The sequence below is a fragment of the Ceratotherium simum genome, chromosome 28 (assembly GCF_057802395.1).
Source record: "Ceratotherium simum simum isolate JZ-2026a chromosome 28, ASM5780239v1, whole genome shotgun sequence".
Lineage (NCBI taxonomy): Eukaryota > Metazoa > Chordata > Mammalia > Perissodactyla > Rhinocerotidae > Ceratotherium > Ceratotherium simum.
In genome coordinates this window covers 35,668,340-35,683,216 of record NC_141927.1, presented here as the reverse complement: position 1 = coordinate 35,683,216, position 14,877 = coordinate 35,668,340, and the positions used below count along the sequence as shown (strand labels likewise).

At 36.1% G+C, this 14,877-nt stretch overlaps 1 protein-coding gene across 1 annotated transcript in view; it reads right to left on the bottom strand.

Moving 5' to 3' along the window:
• ADAM32 (ADAM metallopeptidase domain 32) overlaps positions 1 to 14,877 on the bottom strand; it is a gene marked incomplete at its 5' end in the record, with an annotated part of 181,699 nt that overhangs the window by 99,774 nt on the left and 67,048 nt on the right. The window contains 2 exons of the mRNA XM_087418258.1: positions 13,766 to 13,932; positions 14,138 to 14,209. Coding sequence (XP_087274384.1) covers positions 13,766 to 13,932; positions 14,138 to 14,209 — 239 coding nt within the window. The remainder of the gene's footprint in view (positions 1 to 13,765; positions 13,933 to 14,137; positions 14,210 to 14,877) is intronic.

Below are 14,877 nucleotides of genomic sequence, written 5' to 3'. Positions count from 1 at the left end.
CCCATGAATCATAACTGTTCTTAATGGCATCTACAATGGTGAATCCTTTCCAGAAAGTTTTCAATTTACTTTGCCCAGATTTGTCAGAGGAATCACTATCTATGGCAGCTATAGTCTTATGAAATGTATTTCTTAAATAATAAGACTTATAAGTTGAAATGACTCCTTGATCCATGGGCAGCAGAATGGATGTTGTGTTAGCAGGCATGAAAACAACATTAATCTCGTTGTACATCTCCATCAGAGCTCCATCAGAGCTCATCAATACATCTGACCAGGTGTATTGTCAGTGAGTAGTAATATTTTGAAAGGAATCTTTTTTTCTCAGCAGTAGGTCTCAACAGTGGGCTTAAAATATTCAGTAAACCATGTTATAAACAGATGTGCTGTCATCCATGCTCTGTTGTGCCATTTACAGAGCACAGGTAGAATACATTTAGCGTAATTCTTAAGGGATCTAGGATTTTCAGAATGGTAAATGAGCATTGGCTTCAACTTAAAGTCAACAACAAGAGAGTCATCCCGTCCTTTGAAGCTTGGAAGCCAGGCATTGACTTCTCTTCTCTAGCTCTGAAAGTCCTAGATGGCATCTTCTTCCAACATAAGGCTGTTTACCTATTGAAATCTGTTGTTTAGATTAGCCACTTTATTAATGATCTTAGCTAGATCTAGATAACTTGCTGCAGCTTCTACACCAGCATTTGCTGCTACACCTTGTACTTTCATGTTATGGAGATGGCTTCTTTCTTTAAACCTCATGAACCTCTGCTGGCTTCAAACTTTTATTCTGCAGCTTCCTCACCTCTCAGCCTTCCCAGAATTGAAGAGAGTTAGGGCCTGGCTCTGGATTAGGCTTTGGCTTAAGGGAATGTTGTGGCTGGTTAGATCGTCCACCCAGACCACCAAAACTTTCTCCATAAGGCTGTATCACTTGCCCGTCATTCATGTGCTCACTGGAGTAGCACTTCTGATTTCCTTCAAACACTTTTACTTTGCATTCACATCTTGGCTAACTGGTGCAAGAGGTCTAGTTTTCAGCCTATCTCAGCTTTTGACATGCCTTCCTCACTAAGCCTAAATATTTTTAACTTTTATTTAAAATGACAGATGTGCAACTATTCCTTTCATTTGAATACTTAGAGGCCACTGTAGAGTTAGTAATTGGCCTAATTTCAATATTGTTGTGTTTCAGGGAATAGAGAGGCCCAAGAAGAGGGAGAGAGACGAGGGAACAGCCTGCTGGTGCAGCATTCAGAACACACACAACATTAATTGATTAAGTTCACCATCTTATATGGACACTCCGAAATAATTACAAGAGTAACATAAAAGATCACTGATCACACACCACCATAACAAATATAATAATAATGAAAAAGTTTGAAATATTGCAAGAATTACCAAAATGTGACACTGAGATAAGAAGTGAGCGATGCTGTTGGAAAAATGGTGCCAACAGACTTGGCTCGACACAGGGTTGCCAGAAACATTCAATTTGTAAAAACTCAATATGGGAAAAAGTGCAATAAAATGAGGTATGCCTGTGTGCCCAACTGATTATTGACAAAGATGCAAAAGCACCTCAATGGAGGAAGGACGGCCTTTTCAATAAATGGTGCAGGAACAACTGGAAATGCATAGGTTAAAAAAAGTGAATCTCAAACCAAGCCTCAGATCGTATACAAAAATTAACTCAAAATGGATCACAGACTCAAATATGAAATGCAAAAATATAAAACTTTTAGAAAAAAAGTGTAGGAAAAAGTCTTCAAGATCTATGGCTAAGGGCTGGCCCTGTGGCTTAGCGGTTAAGTGCATGCGCTCCGATACTGGCGGCCCGGGTTCGGATCCTGGGCGCGCACCGACACACCACTTCTCTGGCCATGCTGAGGCCGCGTCCCACATACAGCAACTAGAAGGATGTGCAGCTATGACATACAACTATCTACTGGGGCTTTGGGGGAAAAAATATATAAATAAAATTATGAAAAAAAAATATCTATGGCTATGCAAAGAGTTCCTATACTTGACGCCAATTACATGACAGATAAAATAAAAAATTGATATATTGGACTTCATCAAAATTAAAAACTTTTTCTCTGCAAAAGACGCAAAAGGATAACAAAACAAGTTATTGACTGGGAGAAAATATTTGCAAACCACTATCAGACAAAGAATTAGTTTCTTATATATACAAAGAACCCCAAAACTCAACAGTAAGAAAACAAACAGTTCAGTTAGAAAATAGACAAAATACATGAATAGACATTTCAACAAAAAGGATATGCGGATGGCAAAAAAGCACATGAAAACATTTTCAACATCATTAGCCATTAGGAAAGTGTAAATTAAAACCACAATTAGGTATCGCCACATACCTATCAGAATGGTAAAATTACAAATAATGACAAAATCAAATGCTCGCAAGGATGCATACTTATATATTGCTGGTCAGAATGTAAAATGGTAGAGTTACTCTGAAAAACAATTTGGTAGTTTCTTTGATCAAGGGGTATCCCCTGGGCAGCAGATGCAACAACTGGGGCACCAGATGAGTACACAAGCTCCTTCTAGGAGATACCGGCGACCCGGAGTAATGCAGAGGGAGAGTGCAAAGACAGCACCTACTGGCCTCTGTCTTGGGAGAGTAATTCAGTAGGCCCTTAGATGTGTGTTAAATTTGATGCCTGCCCCTCAGGCTGAAGCTTTAAGATAAGCAAAAAATCCTCTTTCACAGAAAGACTGGACATTTCAGTGTGCTGCATCTGCGTTAGGCCCTGTTGGGTAGCCAGGTGAGTCCACACGAACCCTTAAGAACTGTTTCTCAGTTTGCTATAGACTCTGGGTCTCCTGACGCAAGCCCTGTTGGTTTTCAAAGCTAGATATTTTGGGGGCTTGCCTCTCAGGCACAGGTCTTAAAAGTTGGGTTGCCAGTGAAGGGGTTCAAACCCTTCACTCTTCAGGGAGAAGCTCAGAGTTGAGCTCCCTCCAATTGTGAGTTACCATGCCAGGGGTGTTACGGCAAGTTTGTGGCTCAGCCTCTCCTACCAGTTTCGATGTAGGTTTTTTCCTCCGTCACCTGATGTGCAGCAGTTGCTCATCCAGTTTTGGGTTTTTGTCCTGAGGAAATTTTTGCATATGTAACTGTAGATTTGGTGTGTGTGAGGGAGGAGGTTACTTCAGGATCCTCTTACGTTACCATCTTGAACTGGAACCTATTTTTTTTAATTGTGGAGAAATAACACATAACACAGAATTTACTACCTTAACCATTTGACATGTACAGTTCAGTAGTGCTAAGTTTATTCACATTGTTGTGCAATCAATCTCCAGAATTTTTTCATCTTGCAAATCTGAAACTCTATACTCATTAAACAATACCCCATTTTCCCCTTCCCGCATCCCCTGACAAGCACCATTGTACTTTCTGTTTCTAAGGATTTGACTCTGGATACCTTATGTAACTGAAATCATATATTGTTTGTCTTTTTGTGACTAGCTTATTTCACTTAGCATAATATCCTCCAGGTTCATCCATGTTGCAGTATGTGTCAGAATTTCCATCCATTTTAAGATTGAATAATATTCCATTGTATGTACACACCACATTTTGTTTATCCATTTATCTGTCAATGGACACTCAGGTTGCTTCCACCTTTTGGCTATTGTGAATAACGCTATGAACGTGGATGTACAAATGTCTCTTTGAGACTCTGGTTTCAATATTTTGAATGTATACCCAGAAGTTGAATGCTGGATCATATGGTAATTGTACTTTTTTGCGGAATCACCCTACTGTTTTCCATAGTGGCAATACTATTTTACATTCCCACAAACTGTGCACAAGGTTTCCAATTTCCCGACATCCTTGTGAACACTTGTTATTTTGTTTGTTTTGTTGATAGCAGCCATTCTAATGGATGTGAGGGGTTTGATGGTGGTTCTTGTTTTCATTTCTCTAATCATTAGTGATGTTAAGGATCTTTTCATGTGTCTATTGGTCACTTGTCTATCTTATCTGGAGAAATGTTTATTCAAGTCCTTTGCCCATTTGTTAATTGGGTTGTTTGTCTTTTTGTTGTTGTGTGGTAGGAGTTCTTTATATATTCTGTATATTAATCCCATTCTGTAGGTTGTCTTTTCACCCCATTCTTTTGGTTCTTTGTGATGTAGTCCAATTCATTTTTACTTTTGTTCCTTGTGCTTTTGCCATCATATCCAAGAAACAACTGCCAAATCCAATGTCAGGAAGCTCTTCCCCTGTGTTTTCTTCTAAGGGTTTTATAATTTTAGATCTTACATTTAGTCCTTTGATGCATTTCATGTTAATTTTTGTACAGTATAAGGTAATTGTCCAACTTTAGTATTGTCCACATGAATATGCAGTTTTCCCAATACCATTTGTTGAACAGACTGTCTTTTCTCAATTGAATGGTCATGGCAGCCTTGTCAAAAATCATTTGACCATATATGCAAAAGTTTATTTCTGGTCTGTCTTTTCTATTCATTGGTCTATATACCTGTCTTTATGCCAGTAACACACTATTTTGATTACTGTAGCTTTCTAGTAAGTTTTTTTGTGTGTGTATTGTTTTGTTTTGTTTTTTATTGAGGTAACATTGGTAAGCACCAATCCAATCTCTGTCTCTATGTGTTTGTTTATTGTTGTTATTATCTACTACTTAATGAAGGAAATCATATGGTATTTGACCTTCTCCCTCTGACTTGTTTCACTTTGCATAATACCCTCAATGTCCATCCATGTTGTCACAAATGGCTGGATTTCATCGTTTCTCATGGCTGAATAGTATTCCATTGTGTATATATACCACATCTTCTTTATCCATTCGTCCCTTGATGGGCACCTAGGTTGATTCTAAGTCTTCGCTATTGTGAATAATGCTGCAATGAACACAGGGGTGCATATAGCTTTACGCATTCATGTTTTTATGTTCTTTGGATAAATACCAAGCAGTGGAATAGCTTGATCATATGGTAGTTTTATTCTTAATGTTTTGAGGAATCTCCATACTGTTTTCCACAGCGGCTGAACCACTTCGCACTCCCACCAGCAGTGCATGAGAGTTCCCTTTTCTCCACATCCTCCCCAACACTTGTTATTTCTTGTCCTGTTAATTATAGCCATTCTGATGGGCATGAGGTGATACCTCATTGTAGCTTTGACTTGCATTTCCCTAATAATTAGTGATGTTGAACATCTTTTCATGTGCCTGTTGGCCTTCTGTGTATCTTCTTTGGAGAAGTGTCTGTTCAGATCTTTTGCCCATTTTTTAACTGAGTTGTTAGTTTTTTTGTTGTTGAGATGAATGACTTCTTTATATATTTTGGAGATTCACCCCTTATCAGATATATGGTTTGCAAATATCTTCTCCCAATTGTTAGGTTGTCTTTTCATTTTGTTGATGGTTTCCTTTGCTGTGCAGAAGTTTTTAGGTTGATGTAGTCCTGTTTGTTTATTTTTTCTATTGTTTCCCAAAACTGGCCAGACATGGTACTTGAAAATATGCTGCTAAGACCAATGTCGAACAGTGCAATGCCTACGTTTTCTTCTAGAAGTTTTATGGTTTCAGGTCTTACATTCAAGTCTTTAATCCATTTTGAGTTAATTATTGTGTATGGTGTAAGGTAATGGTCTACTTTCATTCTTTTGCATGTGGCTGTCCAGTTTTCCCAGCACCATTTATTGAAGAAACTTTAATTTCTCCGTTGTATGTTCTTGGCTCCTTTGTCGAAAATTAGCTGTCCCTAGATATGTGGGTTTATTTCTGAGCTCTTGATTCTGTTCCATTGATCTGTGTGTCTGTTTTTGTGCCAGTACCATGCTGTTTTGATTACTGTAGCTTTGTAGTATATTTTGAAGTCAGAGAGTGTGACACCTCCAGTTTTGTTATTTTCCTCAAGATTGCTTTGGCTATTTGGGGTCTTTTGTTGTTGTATATAAATTTTAGGATTCTTTATTCTATTTCTAAGAAAAATGTCATTGGAACTTTGAAAGGGATGGCATTGAATCTATATATTGCTTTAGGAAGTATGAACATTTTAACTATGTTAAGTATTCCAAGCCAAGAGCACAGAATATCTTTCCATTTCTTTGTGTTTTCTTCAAATTTTTTTCAACAATGTTTTATCGTTTTCAGTGTGCACTTCTTTGTTTAAATTTATTTCTAGGCATTTTATTCTTTTTGTTGCAGTTGTAAATGGGATTGTATTCTTAATTTCTCTTTCTGATACTTCTTTGTCAGTGTATAGAGATGCAACTTATTTTTGCATGTTGATTTTGTAACCTGCAACTTTACCATATTCATTTACTATTTCTAAAAGGTGTTTGGTGGATTCTTTAGGGTTTTCTATATATAAAATCATGTCTTCTGCAGATAGTGACAGTTTCACTTCTTCCTTTCCAATTCGGATCCCTTTTCTTTCTTTTTCTTGCCTGATTGCACTGGCTAGTACTTCCAATATTGTGTTAAATAGGAGTGGCTAAAGTGTCCATCCTTGTCTGGTTCCTGTTCTTACAGGGATTGCTTTCAGTTTTTCTCCATTGAGAATGATACTAGCTGTGGGTTGTCATATACGACCTTTATTATGTTGAGCTACTTTCCTTCTATACCCATTTTATTGAGAGTTTTATCATAAATGGGTGTTGGATCTTGTCAAATACTTCCTCTACATCTATTTAAATGATCATATTATTTCTATTCTTAATTTTGTTAATGTGGTGTATCACACTGATTGACTTGCAGATGCTGAACCATCTCTGCATCTCAGGTATAAATCCCACTTGGTCATGGCATATGATCCTTTTAATGTATTGCTGTATTCAATTTGCTAATATTTTGTTGAGGATTTTTACATCTATGTTCATCAACAATATTGGCCTATAATTTTCTTCTTTTGTGTTGTCCTTCTCTGGTTTTGATATCAGGGTAATGTTGGCCTCATAGAATGAGTTAGGAAGTGTCCCATCTTCTTCAACTTTTCTGAATAGTTTGAGAAGGATAGGTATTAAAACTTCTTCGAATGTTTGGTAGAATTCTCCAGAGAAGCTGTCTGAACCTGGACTTTTGTTTTTTGGGAGGTTTTTGATGGCTGTTTCTATCTCTTTACTTTTGATTGGCCTATTCAGATTCTCTATTTCTTCTTGACTCAGTTTTGGGAGGTTGTATGAGTCTAGGAATTTATCCGTTTCTTCTAGGTTATCCAATTTGTTAGCATATAGTTTTTCATAGTATTCTCTTATAATCCTTTCTATTTCTGTGGTATCTCTTGTCATTTCTCCTCTTTCATTTCTAATTTTATTTATTTGAGCCTTCTCTATTTTTTTCTTGGTGAGTCTGGCTAAGGGTTTGTCAATTTTGTTTATCTTCTCAAAGAACCAGCTCTTTGTTTCACTGATCCTTTCTACTGTTTTTTTGGTTTCAATATCATTTATTGTTGATCTAATTTTTATTATTTCCCTCCCTCTGCTGACTTTGGGCTTTTTTTGTTCTTCTTTTCTAGTTGTATTAGGTGTAGGTTCAGATTACTTATTTAAGATTCTTCTTGTTTGTTGAGCTAAGCCTGTATTGCTACAAATTTCCCTCTTAGCACAACTTGTGCTGCATCCCATAAGAGTTGGTATGTTGTATTTTAATTTTCATTTGTCTCCAGGCATTTTTTGATTTTTTCTTTGATTTCTTCATTGATCCAATGGTTTTTCAGTAGCATGTTGTTTATTCTCCACATATTTGTGACTTTCCTAGCTTTTTTCTTGTAGTTGATTTCCAATTTCATAGTTCTGTGTTTGGGAAAGATGCTTGAGATGATGTCAATCTTCTTAAATTTATTGAGGCTTGCCTTGTTTCCCAACATATGGTCTGTCTTTGAGAATGTTCCCTGTGCACTGGAGAACGATGTGTATTCTGCTGCTTTTGGATGCAATATTCTATGTATATCTATAAAGGCCATCTGGTCTAGTGTTCATTTAAGGCCACTATTTCCTTGTTGACTTTCTGCCTAGATGATCATTGATGTAAGTAGGATGTTAAGGTCCACTACTATTATTTTGTTGCTGTCAATTTCTCCCTTTAGGTCTGTTAATAGTTGCTTTATACACTTTGGTGCTCCTATGTTAGGTGCATATATATTCATAAGTGTTATGTCCTCTAGGTGGAATGTCTCTTTTATCATTATTTACTTCCCCTTTTCTCTCTCATTGCCTTTTTTATCTCGAAGTCTGCTTTGTCTGATATAAGTATGCCAATACCCACTTTCTTTTGCTTGCCATTTGCTTGGAGTATCATCTTCCATCCTTTCATTCTGAGCCTATGTTTGTCTTTAGAGCTGAGATGTGTTTCTTGGAGGCAGCATAATGTTGGGTCTTGTTTTTTAATCCATCCAACCACTCTGCGTCTTTTGATTGGAGAATTCAATCCATTTACATTTAGAGTGATTATTGATATATGAGGGCTTAATACCACCATTTTATCTCTTGTTTTCTGGTTGTTCTATATTTGCATTGTTTCTTTTCCCTTGTATTTCTGACTGCTATTTCAGTTCGGTGGTTTTCTGTGCTGGTTTTCTCTTTATGATTTGTGGCTCTGCTCTGAGTTTTTGTTTAGTGGTTACCATGAGGTTTGTATAAAAGATCTCATAGGTGAGATAGTCAATTTTCTGATAGCCTCTTATCTCCATTAGCCTAAGCAAGTTCCATCCCTATTCTCTTCCCCTTGTGAGTTATAGTTGTCACAAATCATTCTGTTTTGTGTTGTGAGTGTGTGACTAAACTGAACTGTTTATAGTTATTTTTGATGCTTTCCTTCCCTTCATCTTTTGTGTTATAATTGTTTGAGAACCTGTTCTGATACAGAGTTGCAATTTTCTGATTTTGTCTGTCTATTTATGTCCTTGCTCAAGGCTTTTTAGACATTTTGTTTTGTTTGTTTTGGGTAGGAGAACTTCCTTCATCATTTCTTGTAAGGCAGGTCTAGTGGCAATGAACTCTCTCAGTTTTGTTTATCTGGGAAACCTTTTATTTCTCCATCATATCTGAAGGATAGTTTTGCTGGATAGAGTATTCTTGGATGAAAGTTTTTGTCTTTCAGTACTTTGAATATATCATTCCAATCTCTCCTAGCCTGTAAGGTCTCTCCTAGCCTGTAAGGTTCCTGCTGAGAAATCCACTGAAAGCCTGATGGGGGTTCTTTTGTAGGTTATTTTCTTCTGCCTTGCTGTCCTTTTTTTTTTTTTTTTTGAGGAAGATCAGCCCTGAGCTAACATCCATGCTAATCTTTCTCTTTTTGCTGAGGAAGATCGGCCCTGAGCTAACATCTATTGCCAATCCTCGTCCTTTTTTTTTTCCCTTTTTCTCCCCAAAGCCCCAGTAGATAGTCATATGTCATAGTTGCACATCTTTCTAGTTGCTGTATGTGGAACGCCGCCTCAGCATGGCTGGACAAGTGGTGCCTCAGTGCGTGCCCGGGATCCGAACCCAGGCCACCAGTAGCGGAGCACGCGCACTTAACCGCTAAGCCACGGGGCCAGCCCGAATATTTTTTCTTTGCATTGACTTTTGACATTTTTAATATTATATGCCTTGGAGAAGGTCTTTTTTTTTTTTTTGCAGGGGAAAGTTCACTCTAAGTTAACATCTGTTACCAATATTCTTCCTTTTCTTCCTTTTCCCCCTCCAAAGCCCCAGTACATAGTTGTGTATAGTTGTAAATTCTTTTAGGAGATCTTTTTTGCATTGATGTAATTAGGAGTTCTATTGTGTTCATGTACTTGTAAGTACAGTTCCTTCTCCAGGTTTTGGAATTTCTCAGCTATTATTTCTTTGAACAAGCTCTCTGCTTCTTTCTCCCTCCCCTCTCCCTCTGGGATACCTATAATCCTTATGTTACTTTTCCTAATTGAGTCAGATATTTCTCAAAGAATTTCTTCCTTTTTTTAAATCTTAATTCTCTCTCCTCCTCCACCTGAAGCATTTCTAGATTTCTATCTTCTAAGTCCTTAATTCTGTCCTCCATAAGGTCTGCTCTATTTTTCATGGTTTCTACATTACTTTTTATCTCATTAATTGTGTTCTTCATATCCAGAATTTCTGTATAGATGTTTTTAAGGGCTTCAGTCACTTTGGTGAAGTACTCCTTCTGTTCATTAATTTTATTCCTGAGCTCAATGAACTATCATTCTGTGTTTTCTTGTAACTTGAGTTTCTTTATGACAACTATTTAGAATTCTCTGTCATTTAGATTGTAATCTTCTGTGACTTCAGCTTTGGTTTCTGGAGACTTGTCATTTTCCTTCTGATCTGCAGTGTTACCCTAGTTCTTCGTGGTGTTTGATGAATTGATCCTTTACCAGCGCATCTGTGGTACTATCAGGTCACAGATTCCACCTGCCACCGCTAGGGCTGGGCAGGAGCTGTATTTTTTTATCCCACCCTGTGTGGTGGTAGTTGTGCCGGTAGGGCCACTCTGTGTTTGTATGGGCCAGCCGCAGCCACTAAGCAGGTGGGGCCAACTGAGCTGCTGTGCTTAGTGGGTGGGGCACCTTCCCATGAGCTGAGTCACCAACACTCAGTGGGAAGCATTTGCATGGACACGGAGCCACCTTGGTAGGTGGGTGCTCCCACAGGCTGGGCTACAACTCTGAAAGACTTTGCCTGCAGGCTGGGCTGCCCCTGTCTCCACTCACAGTTGCACCAGCTGCTGTGTGAGGGTCCACAACCTGGATCACTCTGCCACTGGGGAGGGGAATGGCTCCATTCACCTAGTTCCGCTCCTTCTCTGGGATCTAGTCCAGCCACTTTCAGTTGTATACCTGTGTGGGTCTCTCAGATATCCTGTTGTGCTATGTACGGAATTCTCTGTTGGTTAATGAATGTCCATATAGTTGTAACATAGAGAGGAGAAACAAAAGGAACAACTCACTCTGCCATGATGCATCACTCTCCAAGGCAAGAATTGTTAACTAATTTTAAGACCAGTAGGTGAAATGCTGCTCATGAACTGTTAAAAAAAAAAAAACCCACAAATATTATCTCCTATTCTCAAAACTGTTGCTATCCAAGAGAGAAACCAGGCTATCTTTTCCCTAACTTAGTTATCCATCTTAGCATCACTGATGGTACTACCGTTATATAATATGTGTTACTTATGTGATGCAATGAGGTATAAATTATCAGTTATCATGTATTCCAGGCAGATACACATGCATTTAACTTGTACCTATCAAGCTTTTAGATTTAGCTTCCAGTTTACAGGAACTATAGAGATAGAGGAACAAACTAATCTGAGTGATACCACTAGGAAACAATCAGACAAATCCAAACTGTGGAACATTCTGTAAGATAAGCAGCCCACATTCCAAAAAGTTGATGCCATGAATAGACAAACGAGATCTCACAGACATAACAATCAAATGAAGTTCACGGTCCTAGATTTGATACTAACTAGGAAAAGGCAGCTGTTTAGTACATTTGGGATGTCAGTGGTGAAATCTGAATGTAGACTGAGTATTAGATGAATTATAATTCTATTAAATGTAACAATACTATTTAGGCTATGTAGGAAAATATTCCTTTTAAAAGAGACATACCAAAGGTAAAAAGAAGCATTTCCTATAAAAGTATTAAAAAAGGGAATTCCAAAACTTTCTCCTTAGCTTTCACTGGCAGGATAGTAATACTTAAATAAGAAAAAAAAAAGGTGAAGAGAATGCACTACAGAAACTGGATAGAGAGCAAGAAGAGAAGAGAACAAATTTTAAAGGAACAAATTCCAAAGCTGGGACGTCTGACCAATTTCATACTTTTGCAGTTTAAGGCCAAAACAATGCCTTTATTTCTGTCCTATGAAAAATATTAGATAAATTATTAGATTAAAAAAAAACTAGAGGAGCAACTCCTACACATCAGGTAAACAAGAAAACCCCACATCAAAACAGACAGGAGAGGCTGACACAAAATTTATTACAGAAATTATTAGATTTTAAAAATGAATTTATAACACAAAGTGTGAACTCTAATGTAAACTATGGGCTTTAGTTTAATAATGTATCAATATTGGTTCATCAATTTTAAAAAACGAACCACACCAATGCAAGATGTTAATAAAAGGGAAAATTGTGGTGGGGATGGTGGGGGAGAGGGAGTATATAGGAACTTTCCATACTTTCTGCTCAATTATTCAGTGAAACTAAAACTACTCTAAAAATAAAGCCTATTAATTTAAAAAAAAATTTAGAACTTACAAAAATCAATTGCATTTCTATATATCTTCAAAAACATGGTTAAAGGTTAAAAAATATATTATTTATATTAGCACAAAAAATATTAAATACCTAGAAAGAAATCTCAAAATTATCTGTAAGATCTCTATAGAAAACTATAAAGCTTTTCTGAAAGACTTAATGAAGGCCTTATAAATATGGAGGGATATACCATAATAAATTATTGCAATATTCAGTATTATAAATTTGCATAGATTGGAAGACTCAACACTGTAAACATGTCAGTCCTGCCCAAAATGATAAACAGATTACTGTAACCTCTCTAAAAATTTCAACAGGTTGTTTGTGGAACTTAACAAATGCCTGCCAAAAGTGGTAGTTAAATTCATTGCAAAACTGGCTATCTATCTGGCAGAAAATAAAATTGTACTTCTCTTTTGCACTATATTAAAATTAGCTGAAGGTGTATCAAAGACTTAATTATAAAAAGAAATAATATTAATCCCTCCAAAAATAATCTAGCAGACTAAAATTTAGGGCTGAAAGAGATCTTCACCAAACAGGAAATCCAAAATTAAAAAAGAAAAGATTAACAAATTTAACCCTATAAAACATAAAATATTTTATGAAGCAAAAAAATTTTTAATATCTATAGAAAAATTATAGATGTGGAAAAAGTATTTTTGATACAGATAAACAAAGGATTAATAACTAGACATTCAATAAGCCCTTACAAATTACAAGGAAATAGTCAAATAACATGAAAAGGTAATTACAGAAGGACAGACCCAAATGATCAACAAATATATACATGAAAAGATACTCAAATCTATTAGTCGCTGGAAAAAGCAAATTAAAAAACAGTGACATCAATTTACATCCATTAGACTGGCAAAAAATGAAAAGAGCAATAACACTTATTGTTGGCAGAGATGTGTGGAAAAGATTAATCTCACACATGCACAAGGAAATTATTGTTTTCCAACTTAAGAAATATGTACATACAGATTTATTGAAAGACAATTGCTAATAAATTTAATATGAATACAATTATGAATATATACTTATAATTGATCAATGGAAAACTAACATTTAAAAATAAGGTGGAAAATTTATTAGGATAAAATATTTTTAACCTATTTTATCAAGCCTTTGATCAAAACTCACAACAAAAACATAAACTTCGCAAGATAAAACCCATCTCTTTATGTAATGGTTAAGATTATGGGCTCTGGAGTTAACAAATTCTGAGTTGAAACCCTAGATACACCACTAGATCCGAGAGTCCTGACATGGATTAACCTTTTGAAATCTCAATCTTCTTGTTGATAAAAGGTTGATAAGCATAGAAATAAATTTTAGCAATCTTTTTGTATTGTCTGACAACTAGAAAGAGAGCACAAGGCCTGAATAAAGCACATAATGGTCAAAGTGTGATAGTCAGAAACGAATAACAATTTGCTAAATTAAGCTACATCCATTATCACAGATTTTTGTTTTCTTTCTAAGAATACTCAAATATTATTCTTACATGAATAGATATGCAATATCATGAGGCCTTAGGGTAAGATAGGACTTTTTCCATTCTAAGAATCTACTCAATAATTCATCCGCCTCACCAACTGTAGAAATCTTATTTTTATCTGACCACAACTCCAATGATGACAGCACAACAGTAACTTTAAATTGGGAAAACATCTAAAAACAGAAGAGATAAAAACATGAAAAATTAATCTTTATGTTATTTTACAACCACCAAGAAATTAATTCAATGTTTCAAGAAATCCACACTCAGTTTATATGAATGACTTAACTATAAAGAAATGCCACATCAAATTAACGCAAATTGTAATTTCAAAACTAGTATGAATTTTTCAACTAGTATGAAAAGGACAATACTTACTGAATTTACAAGGCCAATAATTTCGATGACTTTATTTGTTACTATCATGCTATCAGAGCCCAAGTAATCATACTGAAAAACAAAATTAATTTTAAATTTAAACACAATATGTTATGGAATATGTTTGAGATTTACCTTCCATCTACTTTCAGAGGTTTGAGGCTGCTTTGGGGTTAACATAGTTCAAAATAAGACAGTAACAAATTAAAAAATGAATATAAATTGGATCAATCATACATGCTGGTGGGAATGTAAAATCATACAGCCACTCTGGAAAGTAGTTTGGCAGCTTCTTTCAAAACAAATGACCTAGCAATTGCACTCCCGGGCATTTATTCCAAAAAACAAAAACTGATGCTCACAAAAAAAATCTATACATGAATGTTCACAACAGCTTTATTCATAATAGCCCAAACCTGGAAACAGTTTATATGTCCTTCAATGATTAACTGGTTAAACGAATTGTGGTACATTCCTACCGTACCATAAAATACTACTCAGTAATAAAAAGGAACTGAACTGTCAATACATAGAACAGCTTGGATAAATCTCAAGAAAGTAATACTGAATATAAAAAACATCTCCAAAGGATACATACTGCATGATAACATTTATGCAATATTCCTGAAATCACAGAGATGGAGAACAGATTAGTGATTGCCAGAGGTAATAAACTGTAGAGAAGGGGGGAAGAGTGGGGAAGAGATGGGTATGACAATAAAGGGATAACATACGAGTCT